General features: G+C 42.2%; 1 protein-coding gene across 1 annotated transcript; it reads left to right on the plus strand.

Annotated features, from left to right (window-relative positions):
* Positions 1-1,699: 1,699 nt before the first annotated feature.
* CLXN (calaxin) lies at positions 1,700-17,627 on the plus strand. Its single transcript, XM_062189601.1, has 7 exons — positions 1,700-1,822; positions 6,805-6,963; positions 7,617-7,721; positions 9,014-9,165; positions 9,440-9,544; positions 12,438-12,523; positions 17,563-17,627. The coding sequence occupies exons 1-6, from the start codon at positions 1,765-1,767 to the stop codon at positions 12,495-12,497; spliced, it is 639 nt and encodes a 212-aa protein (XP_062045585.1). The 5' UTR covers positions 1,700-1,764; the 3' UTR covers positions 12,498-12,523; positions 17,563-17,627.
* The last annotated feature ends 5,424 nt before the right edge of the window (positions 17,628-23,051 follow it).

A 23,051-nucleotide genomic window follows, 5' to 3' on the forward strand; every position in this document is an offset into this window, starting at 1 on the left:
TGTTCCCCCGCAAGAGCCCAGTGTTTGCTTCTTCTTCCCAAGCCGACACACCTTCCGTGTGCTCACCGCCAGTGGAGACCTGCTCACTCGCCCTGTCAGCAGGGCGAGCATTTAGCACACATCACCAGTGGTTCTTAACAGATTTACCAGCTGGAGATGGGAGAGGGCACATAGCTCCTATTATTGACTGACAACTCTTTTGGCTTCCTGCCTCTGGAAATCAGCACTAAAAGACTCTCTTCAAATTAAACATTTACTACAAGTCTGGAATCTAACAAAATCCACTAGGGGTTCACAAGTAAGTATGTTTAGATTATGTCCAGTCCTTCTCATTTGCTCTCTACCATTTATTTCACGGTTGCTGGACAAGTGGACCCATAGGATTACTGTTTAACCAGAGGCCTGTTGTAAACTCATAATCACGATCATTTCATATTGCTTAGCGGGTCTCAGGGAGTTTGCTTTAGAGTAATACAGCCCCTTCCTTCCCCAAGCATCCACAGCCCTGGTTTCATTCCTTCATTCCTCAAATAAATGAAACAGCAAAGGAAAATCAGAGACCTCAACATTGGAACTATTTCATTGGGGATTATTACTCCTGGTTGGTAGATTTCTGCCCTCAGTCTAAAGGTGACAGTATATACACTATAAAAGAGTTACATTCCCAAGGCATCTGCCCCACAAGAGTTTAACAGGCAGGCAATCTGGAGAACACTGCAGTTTCTGTGCCCCGTCCGAGTTAGACACGCCTTTCTCACTGCTGTCTTGAAGAGGATATCCCATCTGTGGTTAAGAAAAAGCAGCAAATCCTCCCATACTGCAGATAGAAGGACTATCCTTTGTTGGTAGGCGCAGAATCTGTCTTTAAAAGAGAAAAGGATCATGTTGACCAGGATAGTTTCCAGAAAAGCAAGGCTGGGCGATCCCTCACACTCAAGTGGCCCTTGTCAGCCTGTTTTTCAATTTGGAAGACTGTCCCTTTACTTCATTGTAAAACTGCCAGTGGCTTCGCCTATGTTCCACGTCCCACGAATGAGATGGGGGTAGAACCAGAGAACCATCCTGCTCCCGTGGCCTCTGGCTCTCAGAAACCTCATCAGATGCTGGAAGATATCACGTTAAGACTCCTTCCTGGCACTGTAGCACAAAGGCTCATAACCTAATAGAAGGCGCAGAAGCTCCTCGTCCTCTTGCACAAGGCCAGGAAAAACAACCTGTAAGTTTACACACCTGCTGTTAACTGTAAGGCTCCTTGCAAGACCTCCTCCAGGTCTCCCTGAAGACTGAAGCCTCCCCTATACATGTGACTTTCACTATCCAAAACATCCCTCGCACAGAGCGCACACGGTAATGATCCCTTACGCTAACGTCAAACAAAGGGGCTCTGAACCCAAAAAAAAAAAAAAAAAACCAGTGAAAACTGCAAATTAAAATTCCAGCGTTAGCAATCAAAAGGCAGTACCTAAGGCTCGCTTAGTGGGGCCGCGCGCACGCGCCAAGGGCTCTGGTCTGCAAACCAATCAGCGACAGGCCCAGTCGTTGCCATGGCTACATAGCCTAGTGGGCGTGTCTGTGGCAAGTGCGCCTCAAACCGGGAGCCAATCAACGGTCGGTCCAGACGTTGCCATGGCCACGTTGTTTGTTAGGACTGCGCAAGCGCTCACACAGAGAGAGCCGGCGGCTCCAGCCCCTGCACTAGCTAGGGTCAGGGTGGCCGCGTCCTAAGGCAGGAACTATTGCGACCAGATCCGCTGAGCGCCCGGCATGAACCGCAAGAAGCTGCAGAAGTTGACGGACACCCTAACTAAAAATTGCAAGCATTGTAAGTAAGAACCACGTGCTGGACAAGCCGAGTTCTGGGCCTGCTCCCCATCTTTGCCTATGTGAGGATGGAGCGCCGTCCACTCCGCAGCTGAAGAAGTCTGGAAGGGAGCCCCGGGGTGCTGGTTTCTTGGGGTGGGCACCCACTCCCGGGGTCTCAGGAATCCATATACATCCTACACTCCCCTACATGCACTTACTTGCTTCTCAAAGCCCCATCTTAATTTTATTTCGCATTATAGAACGTGACACGTGTGCCCACAAGACATGTGCTTTTAGCTCCAGGCAGGTTGTAAAATAAGTACTAAAAATCACCAGACTGGAGAACAGTGGCACAACTGAGGTAGACCACGGCCCCTCACCCTGCAGGTCCAAGTTCTGGAGGCTCACCAAGAGACCCTCAGGAGAAATGGTTTTCTCAGCGACACAGACATCTGCGTCTCAGAGCAAGAACACTGTGAGTCCAAAAGAAGGTGACAACTGAGAAAAATAAAACTCCAGCATTGGCAATCTAAACGCAGTGCCCGGCTGGAAACCAAAGGACTAGCAATGCTAAACACAAGGGGACGAATCAGCTTCCGCCTGTAGCCTTCCACTGTGTTGCTGGGAGTGGGCTGCTAAGTTAAAGGAGACCTTACAAAGGTCACTTTTCAGAGATAGAGCACTTGAACAGGGCAGTTCTGGAATCTCAGAGGCAACTTGATGATTGTATTCAGACTGAAAAACAGAACTGTGCCCGGGCAAGGGAGTCATGATTGGTTTAGATGAGGAAGATACTGTGTGGCAAGCAAGTTTAGAAGTTGTGTACTGGTTGCAGAACTGTGGGCCACTTAAGGGCACAGAAGAAGCCATGAGTCCCAGGACAGTCCTGCTGTGCAGAGGAGGAGTGCGCATGTTTTCCTGTAGTTCTACAGATGACAGGTCTGGTTCCTTCTTAGTCATCATTAGCATCTCATGCAATGAGCAGTGAGAAATGCCCACTTCATGGGGTGGTGTCATAAAGAAAGCCATGGTGCACATAAACATCTTACAATTCTTAGAAAAAGGGTATTCTATAAGATGTTTTCCTTTTTTTTTTTTTTTTTTTTTTTTTTTTTTTTTGACAGGCAGAGTGGATAGTGAGAGAGACAGAGAGAAAGGTCTTCCTTTTGCCGTTGGTTCACCCTCCAATGGCCACCTCGGTAGGTGCGCTGCGGCCGGTGCACTACGCTGATCCGAAGCCAGGAGCCAGGTGCTTCTCCTGGTCTCCCATGGGGTGCAGGGCCCAAGCACTTGGGCCATCCTCTACTGCACTCCCCGGCCACAGCAGAGAGCTGGCCTGGAAGAGAGGCAACCGGGACAGGATCGGTGCCCCAACCGGGACTAGAACCGGGTGTGCCGGTGCCGCAAGGCGGAGGATTAGCCTAGTGAGCCGCGGCGCCGGCCGTTTTTCTGGTTTTTATGATCTGATGAGTGTTTTGTTCTATTATTTTTCTTAAAGCACTTTCATTTCTGGAAAAACACCAGATATTTTTCAAATATCTGGTAAACATTTTTGATAAATACTCACAAGCAATGCAACAACTGCTGTATATAATACTGAATTTGACTTAGTCTCTATTTCAAGTTTGCAGTGCATTGTCAGCAAACATTCTGTGAACAATTGAAAGATGCACTTTTTAAAAAAGATTTATTTATTTGAAAGTCAGAGTTACACACAGAGAGAGAAAGAGAGGCAGAGAGAGCGAGACAGAGAGAGAGAGGTCTTCCATCCATTGGTTCACTCCCCAAATGGCCACAACAGCCAGAGCTGCACCAATCTGAAGCCAGGGCCAGAAGCTTCTCCTGGTCTCCCATGTGAGTGCAGAGGCCCAAGGACTTGGGCCATCTTCTACTGCTTTCCCAGGCCATAGCAGAGAGCTGGATCAGAAGTAAGGCAGCCAGGACTCGAACCGGAGCCCATATGGGATGCCGGCGCTGCAGGCAGTGGCTTTACTTGCTAAATCACAGCACCAGCCTCAATGAGCATATATTTTTAAAGAAAAGTGAAAACAAAGCAGGAAAGAGTCAACTCTTTTGATTTTTGTCCTTACATAAAATTTATAAGCTGAGCCTTAAGAACTTTTATGATTATGAGTAAAAAATAACAGTTGTACTGTAGACATAGTTAGAAGTCATTATAATAATTTTAAATTTTCCTAGAGAACTTTTCCCCTAAAGTCAGTTTCTTCTCAGTTGCAAATGGCCATGCCACCAGGATGGAATGGAAATGGATCAGTTTTGTGGTATCGGAGAATGGACCTCAGGTGGGCCTCTGGCTAATCTGCCATTCCACTGATAGGATAGAGCGTTCCTGGACACAGAAAAGCCATGCCTGGATATCCCTTAATTTTGCTTATCCTTGTTTTCTAGAACCTAAGAAGCATTTCAGCAAAAGTCATTTTCTTTTGGCTGACTTTTGATCTATGGGTTATGAAGTAATGCTCTTTAGTTTTTACTTCAGCTGAGATGGAGAAATGTGTCATCGAGGACATCATTCTTCATGCAGGATTTTCATCCCCAAACACTAATGCATTTTGTTGGTGTTGGTCCAGTTTTGTTTCTCTGTGTGGTTTAATATGTAAATATATATACACATAATGTATCATTTTCATCATCTTAAGTGTGGCATTAAATATAGTAATTTCCCTTACCCTCTGTGAATATGTTCCAAGACCACCATACATTCCCTGAAACCATGGTTAGTATCAATCTCTGAATATGCTATATTTTTACCAGTACATCCCTGTGATAAAGTTTGCTGTAAATTAAGCACATGAAGGGATTAACAATGATAACTAATACAAAAATAGAATGATCACTCTAATACAGCAGTGTACTACAATGAGGGGTATTTAAATTTAGGAATTGTTTATTTCTGGAGTTTTCCATTTAAAATTTCTGATCATGGTTAAAAATGGGTAACTGAAACTGTGCGCAGTGATGCCATGGGCAGGAGGGAACTACTGTTCATTCACACTGTCATGTAACCGTCACCACCATCTACCTCTAGGACCTTCCCTCTTTCGCAAATGTAAGTCGGCACCCATTACACTCTAACTCTCCACTCACTCCTCACAACCCTGGTAACCAACATTCTACTTTCTGTCTCTATAAACTTGACTACTCTAGGTACCGCATATAAGTGAAATCATTCAGTATTTGTCATTTTGTGTCTGTTTTATTTCACTTGGCATAATGTCCATAAATGTTCATCCACATTGTAGCATGTGCCCTTCATCTTTAAGGCTGAATAATATTCTGCTGTGTGAATGCACCACATTTTCTTTAGTCATTCATCAATCACTGATCCCAGGATGCTTCTATCTTTTGGTTATTGAGGTTTATGCTACTGTGAACATTATACAAGTATCTGAGATCCTGATTTCAGTCTTTTAAAATACATATTTGGAATTGCTGAATGATGTGATAATTCTTTGTTTAATTTTTTGAGGAACTATCATATTGTTTTCCACAGTAGGGAACGGTTCTTTTAAAATCATAACCATTACATTCTTTTGTTTATATACTAAATCTTTCCTTTTCCAAAGTTTTCAATCTTGCTCTTTTTTAAAAAAAAGTTTTATTTAAGTTTTGCAAGTTTCATGTATTTCATATATACAGATTTGGGAACGTAATGATATTTTTCCATCCTACCCCTGCTCCCACCCATGCTCCAGCCTTGCTCTTTTTTTTTTTTTTTTTTTTTTTGACAGGCAGAGTTACACAGTGAGAGAGAGAGACAGAGAGAAAGGTCTTCCTTCCATTGGTTCACCCCCCAAAATGACCGCTACCAACCTTGCTCTTAAAATGTGGCTCTCCCAACAAGGAATTACACTCAAGCCCAGCCTGTCCTGAGGATGAGGTGTGACTTTGCCACTCTTGTGCAGTGTCTTGTCTTACATTACACAGATTTTGCCCATTTTTTTTTAAATAATAATTTTGTCTGGTTTTGAAACAAAATTCCCCCACACCTATACTTCATATTTAGAATCACTTTTATGTTCTTAATGCCAGGCAATAACCCTTCCACCTACATACCTCAAATGGCAGTTGGAACACAAATAATTAACTCGGTGTTTATAAACACCACCCTTTATACAATTATGTGTGCGGGCAAGTAGCTGTGTGTCTATCTATCCGTCAAGTGAAAACGTTCTTGCCCCGGAGTACTACTGAATGGTTATATGTTAATTTTCAAAATCTAGCTTGTGAATTCACTAAGGTTATAGTAAAATAAAAATTTTTAATTAGATCTCAGGAGTTCAGAATCTATTTCCAATGAAAAGTGAACTTGTAGAGCTCATGAACACTATAATCAAAATGCTGTAGAAATTGTTACCTTTTATTTTATTATATTTTTAAGATTTATTTGTTTATTTACTTGAAAGGCAGAGTTACTTAGAGAGAGGGAGAGACAGAGAGTGAGAGATCCTCCATCCACTGGTTCACTCCCCAAATGTTCTGAACAGCCAGGACTAGACCAAGCTGAACCCATGAACCAGGAGCTTCATTCAGGCCTCCCATGTGGGTATCAGGGTCCCAAGCACTTGGACTGTCCTCTATAGACTACATGGGCACATTAGGAGATGGGTGAGAACAAGCACACATGTAAGGTGTTGCAGGCGGTTGCTTAACCAGCTCTAATGGCCCTGTAAAGTTTAGATTGACACCACAATCTTTATTCAGGTGTCTTGTCTAATATTATTTTTTCAGAGCATTTGTTTACTTGCATCTATTTCATATCCAATTCCTATTAGGAGGGAATACTACTTCGTTTATTTTAGTGGATAACAAAGCGTTGCTATCTTCTATTATCGATCAAGAATCTCAACACAGGAGAGATTTCTGTTCACAGCTACATATGTGATATCATTGATTCTGTTTGTCTATAAATTCAGTAATGTAAAACTGGTGAGGACTTAAAGATGCTTTGTGTCATATCTTAATTTTATTTATTCACAGTTAATAAATTTGAAGTAAGCTGTCTTATAAAGCTTTTCTATAACTTGGTGGGAGATGTGGCAGAGCGACCAGGTGCAGTCACTGGATTAGATCGTAATGCCTTTCGCAACATCCTGTATGTGACATTTGGGATGACAGATGACATGATTATGGACAGAGGTAAGAGACAGCAAGTTTGAGGTAGCTACATCCAGCCACAAAAGTTGGGGAAATCATATTCTTGATAGAAAACTTAATTCACTTGAATATAAAAAGTTAATTCTGCAAAGAAAATAGAAAAGGAGGAAGTATCCTCTATTTTATGCATTTAAGAAGGAAACAAAATCAGATTAACTAGGTATCCCTAACATTGTATCAGAAAATAAAAATATTTCTATTTCTAATAAGTAAGCATAATAATAAATAGGTTGCAAAGGACATTTGAATTCCCTTACCCACAGAAAATATTCCAACAAAAATTAAGACACAATTCCTTCAGTTAAGTAATAGCAGTACTTTGCTTAAGTAACAAAAATACAAATTACTTATTACATCCAAACATCTAATATAATTCACATATTTAATATTCCAATATATGTTATTAATAAATAATTAATGTATTTAGATATCCAACTGTTCTTTGATCTCAAAACACAGAGAAAATTTAAATGTTTAAATGAAAGAGGTTTCTGTGTCTCTGTTTCTTAGTGTCCTCCTGTATCAAGTGAGGACATTGGACCACCTGATCTTGAAATGCTCTCTGAATTTTAAAAGTGATACTAATGTGGACTCAGTACTGAGAATTGTGATGTTGCACATCTCTCTTTCTTTAGTATTCCGAGGTTTTGATAAGGACAACGATGGCTGTGTAAATGTATCAGAGTGGGTTAATGGATTATCACTGTTTCTTCGAGGATCTTTGGAAGAAAAAATGAGATGTAAGATTGCAGTCATCCTATTGGTTGTACATTGTAATTAATATATCTAGAATATTTAAATCAATGCCCTCTAATCCAGTCAATGAAGTAAGTTTGATTGTAGAGTATCTGGTTGTTCAGTTGACTGGAATCCCCAGTAGCTTCTTATATGGAGTGAATTCAGGTCAACAGAGTTGAAAGAAAATTAGTGGAAAGGAAAACCAACAATTTTGAGGAATAATTTATGCTAAAAATATATATTACTAGATATGCTAATTATATGTGTATCCATTTGTGTATTATGCATTTTATATATTTAATTACTTGAGTTGAAACCATGAAACCAGAGCATTGATTCAAATGTTCTGTTTACAGTCTTGATTCTCAATGAATTCTGATGAATGCTACATATTTCAGTAAGTTTTCCAAGAGTTTCAAGATAAAAAGCTATTGTTTCCTGGTATGCTTTTTCATAGATGAGTGTAAGGAAACCATTTCTAAGAATTTTTGAACTGTATTCAACCAGTGAACCAGTGTACATTAACATTTGTTGTGAAAATCAGATTGTGCCAAGCGTTGTGGGGTTGATAAAGCATCAACAAGATGGAAATGTCAGGGCCGGCACTGTGGCGCAGCGGGTTAAAGCCCTGGCCTGAAGTGCTGGCATCCCATATGGACGCTGGTTCTAGTCTTGGCTGCTCCTCTTCCGATCCAGCTCTCTGCTATGACTTGGGAAAGCAGTAGAAGATGGCCCAATGCTTGAGCTCCTGTACCCACGTGGGAGACCCAGAAGAAGCCCCTGGCTCCTGGTTTTGGATTGTCGCAGCTCCAGCCCTTGTGGCCATCTGGAAAGTGAACCAGCAGATGAAGGACCTCTCTTTTCTCTCTATTTCTACCTCTCTCTGTAACTCTCACTTTCAAATAAATAAAATAAATCTTTAAAAATAATTTCTAAAAAGATGGAAATGTGCCTGAGGAATGTATCTAAGAAAATATTATTTTAGTGATACTATTAAATTTATAATTTATTGATTGATTGATCTGAAAGGCAAAGAGAAATGATCAACTTCTCTTTGACAGTTTCACTCTCCAGATGCCCACAACTGCCGGGGCTCAGTCTGGGTGTCTCACATGGATGGCAATGACACAAATGCTTGAACCATTATGAGCTGCCCGCTAGAGTGCACTTTAGCAGGAAGCTAGAATTGGGAATGGAATCAGTACTTGAACCAGGCATTGTAGAACTTGTCCCAAGCAGCACCTTAACTCTTGCACCCAACATCACCCCTTGCTTGCTTTGTTTTGTTTTAAAGATTGCTTTGAAGTGTTTGATTTGAATGGAGATGGATTCATTTCAAAGGAGGAAATGTTTCACATGCTGAAGAACAGCCTTCTCAAACAGCCATCAGAGGAAGATCCTGATGAAGGAATTAAAGATTTGGTTGAAACAACACTTAAGAAAATGGTAATTCCAGATGATTTAGAGTCTGATGTTGAAATATATAAGACAGATAAGGGATGGAAATAAGAATTCAAATTATAATTTTCAGTTTCTTATTTAGTTAACTGAAACAATTGAATTTATCTTTATTATAATGATTTTCCATTTTACTGTCTAATCTCATTTGCTGGCACTCTTCTACTATTAGCACTTGACAATTAAAAGAATATTTATTTTGCTAAGTATTTGTATGTTAACTGGTGCATTGCTGGTCCCCTCATCCCCACACTGGCCCCAGGACCATGATCACGATGGGAAGCTGTCTTTTGCAGACTATGAAAAGGCTGTGAGAGAAGAAACCCTTCTGTTGGAAGCTTTTGGACCATGTTTACCTGATCCAAAGGTAGTGATACCACTTTCTCTGAACCATTCCCAACATATAATCTAGGAGAAACCACAGGGAACTTTTTATTTAATTTTGTAAATTTCTATTTATTTTATTTGAAAGACAGAGACAAAGAGCTCCCATTTGCTGAATCACTTCCCAAATGCCTGCAACAGCCAGGGCTAGGCCAGATCAAAATCAGGAGCCCAGAACTCAAGCCAGGTTTCTCACATGGGTGTTATGGACCCAAGTACTTTAGCTGTCAACGACTGCCTCCCAGGATGTGCATCAGCAGGAAAGTAGATTGGAGAGCCAGACTCAAACTCAAGTCTTCCAATATGCACATCCCAAGTAGCATCTTACCTGCTTCACCAAATTTCTGCCCTTGCCCATAGCATTCTGGTTTCATTCTGGTGGGTGATAAAGTCTACTGAGGAAGAACCTGCTGGTTTATATCACAGTACTTTTGTAGCCCAGTATTGGTTTTTTTTTTTTTTCGTTATTAACTCATTCATTCATGTTAGAAATAATTAATGAGGCTTAGTGTCCGCCAGAAGCACAGATGAAAGGCTCTGTGACTATCCTTAACGGCTCGGATTTGCCTGGGAAAATGCAACATAAAAACAATTACACAACAGTGTGATAAGTGGTATTATAATGATATGTAATGACTTTTATGGTGCTTCAGCTATGCCAGGCAATGTCATAAGCACTCTGCGATATATCACCTCATTTAATCCTTTTAACAATCCTGTGAAGCAGGTAGTACTAAGTGGAGGCTCAGAGAGTCGAAGCAGCTTGTCCAAGTTCACTCGCTAATGGGTGGCATCCCTGGGTCCCATGGTGCTGAGTCCACAGAGATATAGGTAGTGTTGTGAGAGTAGAGCAGACGGGCACCTAAACCAGCTGTCTGGAATTGTTGGTAGGACATGGAAGGCTTGTAGGAAGAACTGGGTTTCGAAGGTCAATATGACCTGGTCAAAGTGGGCGAGAATAATCTAAGCAAAAGGAATGGTGGATATCCACAGAAGGAGAGAGGGAGGAGGAGAGAGAGCAAGAAAGAGATGCAAGTCAGTCTGTATCAGGAGGGCACACGGTGTGGGATGTGGCTGGTGATGAGGTTATGGGTGTGCGGAAGGACCAAGCCCTGAGAGCTTGATACTTGCTTTTTGTCATGAAGGTGATAAGCATTCACTGGGGGATTTAAGGCAGGTGGAGTGATCTGTATGTAAATATAACTCGTCTAGTTTGTATCTCCAGATGCCTACTGAACATGTCCATCTTGATGGTCACAACTAACTCTCACTTTCCTCCTAAACATTCTTCTCCCTGAGTTACCCCCGGTCTGAATAAATGGTATGCTCACACACTCAGTCACATAGTCAAAAACCTAGGAGCCATCATTAATTTCTATCTTGTAGCATGATTAGCTACTCCTCCAAAATATATACTCAAATATAACCTCTTCTGCACACATCTGTTGGCTACTAACCTACATCAAGCTGCCTTGATGTGTCACCTAGCGCAGACCATCAGCTTTCCTGCTTCCACTGTTAGTCAAAGGTAAATGCTGCCATGCCTTGCTCAAAACCCTCCAGTGAGTTCTGAAGTTGATACAGTGAGCCCTTTCGCTCCATCCACATCTCTTACCATCTCTCTTTCTCTCGCTGCTGGAGCTGTGTCAGCCATCTTGCTCTGCCTCCATCCGTGCCATTGCACTTGCTGCTACATCTGTCCAGAAGTCCTTTCCCCAGACCCTCATATGTCTCAGTCTCTCATTTCCTCCATCTCCACTCAAAGGCCACCTCCTCATAGAGCCTCATCTTGACTCTTCCCCCAACCTTGTATTACTTTTCTTCTCAGTTATTTTCATTACCTAAGTATATTTACTATCTTCTGCCTCACTACATAGATGTAAGCTCCCTGAGGTCAAGAGCTTGGTCCTCATTTCAGTGTATTTCCCTACAGCCTTTGAGTAGATGCCTAGTGATGGGTAGGTGGATGGATGGATGCATGGATGGATGGATGGATGGACTGAGTGCCTGGTGGGGAGTTCTGGAAATCTTCTCAAGATCTACTTCATTATTTACATTTACCCAACACATTGAAATTCTTCCTTCTCTAATTAAATCTTACCATTCACCTTTAAAATGTTTTCAGATTGTTCCATCCAAAAAGTGCAAAGGAGAGAGAAAATAAAAGGAGAAAACAAGAGAGGAGAAGGGGGGTGAAAGAGAGAAAGGGTGGAAAGGACATTACCTTAATTCAATATCGACTGCTGTTTTCTGTCAATGACTTTCTTCTCACAATCAAGTGTCTTGAAAAATTATCCAGATGTAAAACCTGTAGTACCACCTTCTCACCCACCCCTGAATCTACTACTGTCAAAGTCACCCCAACTTCCTTGTTAAAAAATCTCACAAATGCTCTTGGGTTCTTGTCTGATGGGATCTCATCCCTTCCTCACCCTCCCTACCTTTAGCTCTCAGACTGATTTCTGCTATTTAAGGAAGCAACTTTGCCCCCCACCTAGGCCTGGCTGTGTCCTCATTCATCCTGCTTTACTCCTGAGTCCACCTTGTGCTGAGAGTCATTGCAGCTCTCACTGCACTAACTTAGGCTCCCAGTCTCCGGCCAGTGTCCCCACTCACCTGGGGTTCCTGGAGGCCTAGAGCAGGTGCTTGTGGTCTTGTTCCTCTTTGTGGCTCAAAACCAAGCACTTTGCTTGGAATGTAATCAGAGCTGATGAGATCTGTGTGTGAAAAAATGCATAAAATCCATAAGGTCTTGTTGCCGGCTCTCCCTCAGCTCCCCTGTGTCTCTCCATATCACACTAAGGAGCATACATAACATTTTGTGTAGTTCTGTCTTTTTTAGAAATCATACTGAGTTGGACACTTTTATTTTACAGAGCCAGATGGAATTTGAAGCGCAAGTGTTCAAAGATCCAAATGAATTCAGTGATATGTGAATGTCTAAATGTCTGTGTTGTCTCAAGTGAGTAAAAAAAAAAAAAGGCACATATGCGTTGTTTTTTTTTTTATTTTTTTATTTTTTGCTTGGCTCAGAAAGATGATGCTGAATTTTGTGTTTGGGGGTGAGAGGTGAGATTCACTTACACATTTGATTTAACTCTGGTGTGAAGTGCAAGTAAAATATTCATACATGGAATGCAAGAAGCTCCTCATCAGATGTTGTTGAGTTTGGCAAGACACATTACCATCACTAGAGGTGTTCCAGCACAGGGACAATCCTTGTAAACACATAACTGTCAGAAAACATCTGGATTCAGTCAGTGAATGGACAAATTATATAATCATGAATTATACATATCAATACTCTTCATGTCATAAAGGCACTAGCTAGGTATACTGTACACTGAAAAGTCATTGAAACTACTAAATTTTCTGAGTCAATAAATAATTAAGATGGTTTCAAAAGAATAACAATACTGGTGTGTATCATTGAAACACCTTTCTGCTAGTCATTGAGGGAGATACATAAAATGAAAGATCCAGGGACCGATTAAGATATATATATATATATATATATATATATATATATATATATATATTGCAGTTGGCCACCAAAGCTCCCACCTCCTCTGGCTCCCAGTGTCTCTCCAGCCTGACCTTCCTTTTTGTTGCATGCCACAGCCTGAGTGCTCTGAAGGACCAGTGTCCCTGCACTATGACAGTTCCCCCTTGGACACTCTGCCATCAAGGGGTACTATTTGGGCCCAATGGCTGTGACTCCTGAAGACAGAGTTGCCTCTCCCACACCTGACCATGTGCAGGTGCTGGTGACATCAGATGAAGCATGAGAGAGACAGGGATTGATTAGGGTGATGTGAGTTCCTTTTCTCCCAGTCAGTAGACACAGTGAAAAGGAGTACATTGTTCTACACATATACAACATGGGCAGGTCACTTGGGGTGAGAAATTCTCTTGTTACTACTTCTGTGTTATTAAGCTTAAGTAAAAGACTATATTGTGTAAGACCATCCCAAATAAATGAAATAAATATTTCCACAAAATTTTTAGAAGCTTATTTTACTGTACAAATGTTCTCTTAACATTTTAGGATCTTATACAAATGGGCTTTGACATAATTATTCTCTCTGCAGTAGTAGATATTGAAACACGATACTTTTGGGTTTCTTTCTCCATTTTTATTGAAGGATAATGGACAAAAGTGTATATATATAAGGTATATGATTTGATGTTTTGATATACATAGACATTGTAAAACATTGCTGCCATTAGGCTGATTAACATATTTGTCTTTTAGTGTATGTCCAGTGTACCCTCTTAGCAAATTTCAAGTGTCTAATACAGTATTGCTAACTATAGTCACATTGCTCTTCATTAAATCGCCAGTATTTCATCATCCTGCATAAAAAACTTTGTGCCCCTTGACTAACATCTCACGTGTTCCCCTCCCCCAGTCCTGGGCATCCAGCAGTCTACTTCCTGCTGCTATTTTAGATTCCACAGATAAGTGAGATCATGCAGTATTTGTTTTTTCTGTGTCCGGCTTTTTTCACCTACATTAATGCCTTCCAGGTTCATCCATGTTGCCACAAATAACAATTTCACTATTTTTAAAGGTGCAATAATATTTCACACACAAACACATATCTTTCTATATATATGTATATCCAATTTTATTTATCTGTTCATCGATTGATTGGCACTTAGGTTGTTTTCATATTGTGGCTACTTTAAAATAATGCTAAATGAATATAGGGATACAGATAGTTCTTTGCAATGCAGATACTAATTGCACTTCCATTGGAAAGAAGTAAGATTGCTGGAGCATATGATAATCCCATTTTTAATTTTTTGAGGAAACTCTATACTGTTTTCCATAATAGCTGTACTGGTTTGTACTGCCTCAATCGTGTACAAATATTACTTTTCCTACCCATCCTCGCCAACACTTACCTTTTGCTGTTCTGGATAATTACCATTCTAAAGGCATGAGGTAATATCTCATCATGGTTTTGATTGGCATTTCTCCAATGATTATTGATGCTGAATAATTTTTCATACACCCTTTGGCCATTTGTATGTCTTCTTCTGAGAAGTTGGCTGTTTAGGTCTTTTCTTATTTCTTAGCTGTTTTCTAGCTATTGGGTTGTAGGGGTTCCTTGTATTTTTAGACATTAAACAGCTATTAGATACATAGTTTACAAGTGTTTTCTCTAATGGTTACCTTTTCACAGTTGATTGTTTACTTTGTTGTGCAGGTTTTTTTTAGTTTGATTAAATCATCTATGCTTTTTTTTTTATTTTGTTTCCTGTGCTTTTATGTTATATCAAAAAAAAAAAGGCCCATAACAAAGTTAAGAAGATTTCTCCCTGTGTTTTCTTCTAATAGAATTATAGTTTCAGGTCTTACAGTTAAGTTCTTATTTCATTTTGAGGTGATTTTTGTATATGATGTGAGCTGAGGTTCCAATTTCATTCTTCCTACTTGGAAATCCAGTTTTCCAGCACCATTTGTTAAGAAACTATCCTTTCCCCAATGTGTATTTTTGGTACCTTGTCAAAGATAAGTTTACTGTAGATTCCTATATTAATTTTGGGTTCTGAATGCTGTTCTATTATTGTATATGTATGTTTTTGTGCCAGTACAATATAGATTTGATTACTGTAGCTTTGTGGTATACTTTGAAGTCAGAAAATGTGATGCCTTTAAGGTTGTTCTTGCTCTAGATTGTATTGGCTATTTGGAGTAATTTGTGCTTCCATGTGGATTTTAGAATTTGTTTTTTCTATTTCTATAAAGATTTCCATTGGAATTTGGTAGGGATTACATTGGGTCTGTAGATCACAATGGATTATAGAGCCATTTTAACAACATTAATTCTTCCAAGCCATGATTATGTAATGGCTTTCCATTTATCTGTGCTTTCTTTAATGTTCTTCACCATTGTTTTTATACTTCTCAGTGTAAAAGTCATTTAACCTCTGTAGTTAAATTTCCTACTAGGTATTATATTCTTTTTCTTGCTGTTGTGAATGGGACTTATTTTCTTCATCTCCTTTTCCGATAGTTAATTGTTTGCATCTAAAAATGTGGGTGATTTTTATGTGTTGATTTTATATACTATGACTTTATTTAATTCGATTATTAATGCTTATAGATTTTTTTTGAGTCTTTAGGATTTTCTACATGCATAATGATGTCATCTGCAAACAGATGATTTTATTTCTTCTTCCTCAATTTGGACATATTCATTGCTAATTGCTCTGCCTAGGACTTACAATACAAAATTGAATAGAAGTGGCATCTTTGCCCACCAGTTCCTGAAGGGAAAGTTTTTAATTTTTCTCTATTGATTGTAATGGCAGCTGTGGGCTTTTCATACACACTTTTATAATGTTTAAGTAAGTTCTTGCTATACTTATTTTGTTGAGAATTTTAATCATAAGTGAATTGTAAACTTTAAAGCTTTTGCACCTATTGAGATTCTCATGGTCAATTCTTTTATTTCTTGTTGTTAATCTGTTACATATAACATAGATTGATTTGCATATATTGAACCATCCTTACTTTCCAAGAATAAATTTCACTTGTTCTTGTTGTATGGTCTTTTCCATTGAAATTTTTTTGAAATTGAAAATTATTGAATTATTTGTTAGTATTTTGTTAAGAATGTTTATATCTGTGTTTATCAGGAATTTTTGTGTGTGTGTTGTCATTGTCTAATTTGGAATCAGGTTGACATTGGCTTCATAAAATGAGTTTGGAAGTGTTCTGTGTATTTTTTGGAACAAACTAAAAAGGATTTATATCAATTCTTCTTTGAATGTTTTATGGGGCTCACCTGTGCAGCGTCTGTTCTGGGACCTTTCTTTGTCAGGAGTTTTCTGATGTAGGATCCGATCTCCTTATCTGTTAATGGTCTGTTAAGGTTTTCTATTTCTTCTTAATTCGGTTTTGGTAGGTTTTATGTTTGTAGGAATTTATCCATCTCTTCTAGGCCATCCAATTTGCTGGTGTATAATTTTTCACCCTCTTTTATAGGCTCCCTATTTAATTGCTATGCCTGATGCGTGACAACGCCAGTCCCCTCCTTTATGGTGAATGTTGTAGTCCCCTTGCCAATGTCATGGACCACTATGAGCATGATTTAACTTTGTCATATAGAGAATTAATCTTATGTATCTGAGCCGGCGCCGTGGCTCAACAGGCTAATCCTCTGCCTTGCAGCGCCGGCACACTGGGTTCTAGTCCCGGTTGGGGAACTGGATTCTGTCCCGGTTGCCCCTCTTCCAGGCCAGCTCTTTGCTGTGGCCAGGGAGTGCAGTGGAGGATGGCCCAAGTGCTTGGGCCCTGCACCCCATGGGGAGACCAGGATAAGCACCTGACTCCTGCCATCGAATCAGCGCGGTGCCATTGGAGGGTGAACCAACGACAAAAAGGAAGACCTTTCTCTCTGTCTCTCTCTCTCTCTCTCACTGTCCACTCTGCCTGTTTAAAAAAAAAAAAAAAACCCTTATGTATCTGTTTCTAATTTTTTATTGTAGATTGATTATGACATTATTTAAGCCTTATAAAAATGGTAGCCAACAATTACTTCTAGTGCATTTTAAGGTGATGCTTGCACCTGACTGTATGAACACGAAGCTCTTCTCAAGATCTATAGAGCATACCTTGTGCCTCCTCATCATAACCTGCCCACATCATTTCTTCTCATACTACACCTGGATTGCTAGAGCATCCTCATTTCATCACTGCAGCAACTCATAAATTAGTTTAGTCCTGAAAATGCACTCACTTGATAGCAGGGGCATCTGAATACACTCACATCACCTTTATGGAAGAGCCCTTTCTTAGGCTTGCACACCCAGCCCTCACCTCTCCACTGCTGGGCATGGTCTGACTCCCACACTTCTTGGTACAAGTGGGTGAGCCCAGTCACTTGCCTGCCTTTGGGGTGGTGGGTTGGATCTCTGGGTAAGTGATTATAATAGGGAAGATGCAATGTAGCCTTCCTCTCACTGACTTACCTTTCTCCCTTCCAGCACCCTGGTGCACCAGCAGAAAACCCAGCTGGACCCCTTCAAAAGAGACACCACATAACCTTGCCAGCAGCACAGAAAGATTCTGTTTGGGAAACAAGTGTTTTTTCTTTTTTTTTTTTTTTTTTAACTACAGGATTTAAAAACCACCGCTGAAAACTGGTAGCCCTGCATTCTTAACCCACAAATATCTCTCTGCACAAGACTGCACTTGTAGGAAACCAGGCCTGCAATTGCTTGCACCATAAAATCATCCAAAACATCCAGTAAGTTCCCACTTTGCATGACAGCAGGAGGGTTAATGTATTCTAGCCGGTTGTCCATGTGCTCCCCCCACACATGATGTAAAATGACCATTCCGCACCATATGCTGGTGAAGTCATCCCCACCCCTCTGTGGACTCATGGTCTCAGCTCCTCTCTGGGCTCTGCCTGGTTTAGTCTTTTTTAATTAAAGAAGGATGTTAAAGGGAACTGAACTCAAAACTATGTTGAACCTGTGAAGCCAACCATCTGGAAAGTGTCCCTCTGAGCTTCTCCAGATTCCCCACTTTTCCAGATCAACTGGGTCCTACTTTCTTACAGAATCTTCCCCTAACTTCTACGCAGTTATCTTGGGACAAAGGCTAATTCTTACAGAGCACAGCCAAGAGAGGGCTTGTAATTTCATTAGACACAGAAAGACTATAAAATGCATATAATAAAATAGAAATTTATCACACACATATATTAATTACAATTAGCATATTGTGAGGATGGTTTAGTAACACATCAGAAAGAGGTAGAAGTTATATATTTGCATTTTCTGATTCAGCGGCTGCTGTCTGTTGGAGAGGGAAGCACATGACCACTTGCAGGGCTTTCCAGTCTTAAGTAACCTTTGTGGGAGGAACCAACCCAAACACAGATCAAGTCAATCAGAGTCCCATTCTCATAATATAAAGCTCAAGGAAGCTTGTTCAGTTCCATGAGAGAGTAAAAATGGGAGGAAATCTAACAGGGTGAAACTAGATGCACTTCTTTATTGGAAATGTCTTTATCAGGGTGTCACTACCCTGAACAGCATTTAACTGCTCGCGATTCCATCCCTGGTAATTTGTGGCTTGCTGTGTACCTTCTGCCTCCTACCTAATCCGCCAAGAAAATATTCCTCCCCCTAAGACACACATCCTCTTGTTTATGTTGACCTCTCCCCTGCCTGTTCAGCTCCACACTGCTGCTATTATGTGGCCCCAGCCAGGCTCACACAGACTTCCCTGGGATGAGAGGCTGTCAAATTAAAGGACATTTGAATAAATCGGGTGCAATACAGACTGTCCTCCCTTTAACCTGAAGCACGCCTTCCCGTCTCCTGCCCATGGCTCTGGTGTCCTTATGTAGAGAAAGGGAGCCACAAGCAGCCTGTCCTCTGGTGAGGACACTGCAGCTCTGAGCCCGCAGCACCAAGGGAGAGAACAGTGTGGAAATCAGCAGGGGGGTTTGCAGGCCTCTCTGTAAGTCCCTGCCTCCTGGGAAGCACACAGCCCCGGAGCACAGGGCAGTCCAGAAGTTTAATTAAAACCATTTGGTCAAGTCTTCCTTCATCAGTCCTTCAGAAGTGCAGTGGAATCAGAAAACAGGATACAACAACCCTCATAATCTCTTTGTGCTCTTTGTAAGAGAAAACATTTTATTGAGGAGATAAAGAAACAGGCAGATGGACAAAGATCTTCCATCTGCTGGTACACCCCTCAAATGCCCATCAGGAACTCCATCCAGGTCTCACATGTGGGTGGCAGGGACTCAACCACTTGAGCCATCACCTGCTGCCTCCCAGGGTGTGCACTAGCAGGAAGCTGGCATCCGAGGCAGATCCAGACTTGAACCCAGACCCTCCAATGTGTGATGCAAGTTTCCCAAGCGTCATCTTAACCCCATGCTGAGTGCCTGTCACAATCACCACTCTGAATAGGGTGTGATATGAACACCCAGTGAGTGTTCTCGTTCAAGTCACTACGCTAAGCCGTCTACATTATTATCTCACCAATTTCTCACAACTCTTCTAAGTGGTAGGCAAACAATATTGATTACTTCCAACCCACAGACAGAGGACACCAGCTTGAGCAAAACCCAGTGCTTGCTGTGTGACAAACAATGCCGAGATTCAGACGTCATCTAGTTCTCACCTCGAGGTCTTCTGTCTAAAGCAACATCAGTTCTTTTGCCCCATGGTCCTGAACTGTGTGGTAACCAAGGGCCTCCAGCTTCCTGGAGAACCTCCAGAAGGCCCTCAGGGCTGTGGGCGGGGCCACCATGTAAAGTATGTACATCCTCGGTGAGGTCATTGCCACCCCTTGTCTGTCCATTCTTCCTGTCCAAATACAGCTTGGGATTTTCTTTCTTTCATTGGAAGTTTCCAGTTTGGATGGGAAGTCTTGCAAATTTGGTACTAATAGCAATTTGGACATTAGGCTGTGCCTTGCCTCACCCACAGCGCAGGTGTCCTGGGAATGGTCTCCAGGTTGTGACACTCTGTGGTTCCAGGTCAAGGGAGGGAGGCAGAAGTGAGAGTTTCAGCAGACCATGGAGGAGAGGCTGAGCCCACCACCAGCGGGTGAGGGGTGAGGGGAATGGCAGAGACCGGACCACTCAACTGAAGAAGGACAAGGAGTGTTTCCTTGGACCACGCTGGGTGGAGTCAGAAAAGGGCTCTATCTGGAGAAGATGTCAATGATAAAAGGCCACGTCAGCAAGAGCCAAACCCAGGAGTCAGCCACGGCCCTTCCCAGACGCCACTGTCCATAGATACACAGTGGATCTTGGCTTAGCACCAGGTCTGAGTCTGCAGCCCAGGCCTTAACTGGCCTATTGCTCTGACCGCCACTCATTGTCATGCGATGGCCTTGCACAGATCCCAGGAACTTGAAAGTCTGGTATCAGTGAAAAGTGACTTACAGAGGCAGGGGAACCCCTAGCACTTACCATCCACACTGGGGTGATGCTGACAGTGAAAGGACATGTTCATAACAGCGTCAGGACTGTGTGACCGGAGATTGTCCCAGGCACAGCAGGATGTGTGGTCATCCACTGCTGGGCTAAAAACTACCCCACAAATCACACTGTGAAATGGAACTCCCGCCTGCTCTCTCCGCCTCCACCTCCCAGGGCTGTTGTAAGGAAAGACTGGATGCAAAATGTCTGTTATATCATTTCATAAATGGTAAGGTAATATAAATGCACTGATTATTGCAGGTAAGCATTGGGCCATGGTCTGAGTGCCCTGACCTGGAGTAGCTTTGTGCTCCATAGGAGCTCATATCTAATGGTTAGAGTCACCAACACATGGAAATGAGAGGCACTGGCTTTGCGGTTGTGCCTTGCGCTAAATGTGTGACATAGATCAAGTCTCTTAACTTCAAGTAAATTGAACACTATTCCTCAAATATCTTTCATAATTGATTTTACTTAGAGAAATGAATCTCATGGAACTAGGGTAGAGCTCCAGTATAAACATTGCTAGAAATTTCATGAACATTACCCTCTTGGATCAGTGTTAGTGAGATGGCCCCACCCCAAAACACATACACACCCATCCTCCCCATCACACGCTTGAAACACATAGGCACAGAGCAGGCATTTGCTGCACTGCTCCATTTTGGAGTGCCTGGATTCCAGACCCAGCTCCAATTTCAATCCAACTTCCTGTGAATGTGCACCCTAGAAAGATTACTGATGATGACTCAAGTGCTCGGGTCCTTGCCACCCACATAGGAAACAAAGATTGAGTTCCAGGCCCCTGGCTTCAGCCTGGCCCAGCCTAGGCATTGTAAATATTTGGGAAGTCAATTGGCTGATGGAAGACCTCTGTTGTGTGTCCATCTCTGCCTTTCAAATAAAATGAAAACAATAAAGAAAAAAAATACACAGACACACGCGAAAGTTTATCCCATTAAACAGACACATCAGAGCTCTTCTGCTTCTTTCTCTTCCCACCAAGATGCTACCAACACTAATCCAATTGGCACCACACTCCTAATAATCATGGTTCTAATCAGTTGCAGTTAAGACTTAATGTGTGTGTTATGCAGACTTTCAAATGCTGAAATATCAAAGAGAAGCTAATGGGATACGTGAATTGTACGCAAGCCTAAAAGCCTAAAATTCCATTGGGTGATCATGAACTGTATCCAGGTTACTTGAGCTCCAGCTGACCACATTCCCACCAAGCCCAGCTTGCCGGGTTCCCAACGTGGACAGTGTAAATCTGATGAAGGCAACACAGGTTGCTTCCCTCTTTGCATTGCTCATTCCTTGCTGCTGTGTTTTGATTTATGTAAATGCAGAGAGAAGCTCAGAGCCCTGGGAAAGCTAGTGGGTCCCTAACTCGGAAGTGAGGGCACTCTCTTTCCTCCCAAGGAGCTCCAAGATCATCCTGATTGGATTTATGTAGAGTATGTGCTGGCCCAATAGCTGTAGGCCCTAAAAGACAGCAAAAAAATATGCTGAGGGGAATTGTCCCTCTCTCCAAGAAGCATAGGACCTAGGAAATCGGAGTGCCTGTTAACCTGAAACAAATAAAAACTAAGGGAGGAAGAAACAAAAATCAGACCAAGAAAAGGAAAAACAGACAACAGGAAGAGGAAGAAGTAGAAAAAGAAAAAGGTGAACTTAGTAAGGGAAAGTTTTCATGTCATAATTCTTTCTTTTGAAGAAAACAGGTAAACAGGAGACTTAAGGGGTGGGAGGTGCAGAACTTTTTCTTTCCTGGCCCCTTGATCATAGGAAACCCAGTGGCAGGCACAGAGTGACAGCGCCACTTCACCAGTCTATTGAGAAGGGAGCAGTGGGGAGGTAGACTCCCGGGCAGGGCAGGATGTGGAGCAGGCCAGGGCCTGCACCAGCACCAGGTATGTGGTGAGAGGCAGGCGCTGGCCCGCGGCAGGTGCAGCGCAGCCAGTGCCCGGCGGCCTCAGGAAAAGCAAACCTGCAGGTGCAGTCGGGACATGTCCTGTGCTCCCCAGCCACGCGTTTTTCTGAATAGTTGTCCTATCTTCATTGTCTGCCTGCAAGACTGGCTGGCAGTGGGAGGGGATGCAAGGGAGGGAGTGGTGTGCTAGAGTCTGTGATGCTGGCGACTCTGAGGACACTCCCAGGCTGCTTCAGGAGTGAGGGGTGGCCGGTGGAGGCCGTGGGTGCCACAGGCGGCAAGTGTGGACTCAGACTTTGCCTGAGGAGCAGTGATGGTGAGCCCCAGCTCCACGGCAGTCCCAGGTTTCCTGAATGGCCACCCTTCTGTCTCAGCCTGCTGTCCCAGCCTATGGTGGCCATAGGGCAGTCCTCCCAGCTGGCCACTGCCCACTGTCCTCTACCCCTGAGTCTCTTCCACCTTCAGCTGCCACTGCTCATAGTGACACTCTGAGCTTCCCAGTGCTCACAGTCCAAGAACTTCCAAACCTGGCCCAAATTCTCTTTGCGCCTCCCAGGACAAGGCAGGGTTTAGGACACTCCTGCCTG

Source organism: Lepus europaeus, chromosome 4 (assembly GCF_033115175.1).
Source record: "Lepus europaeus isolate LE1 chromosome 4, mLepTim1.pri, whole genome shotgun sequence".
NCBI lineage: Eukaryota > Metazoa > Chordata > Mammalia > Lagomorpha > Leporidae > Lepus > Lepus europaeus.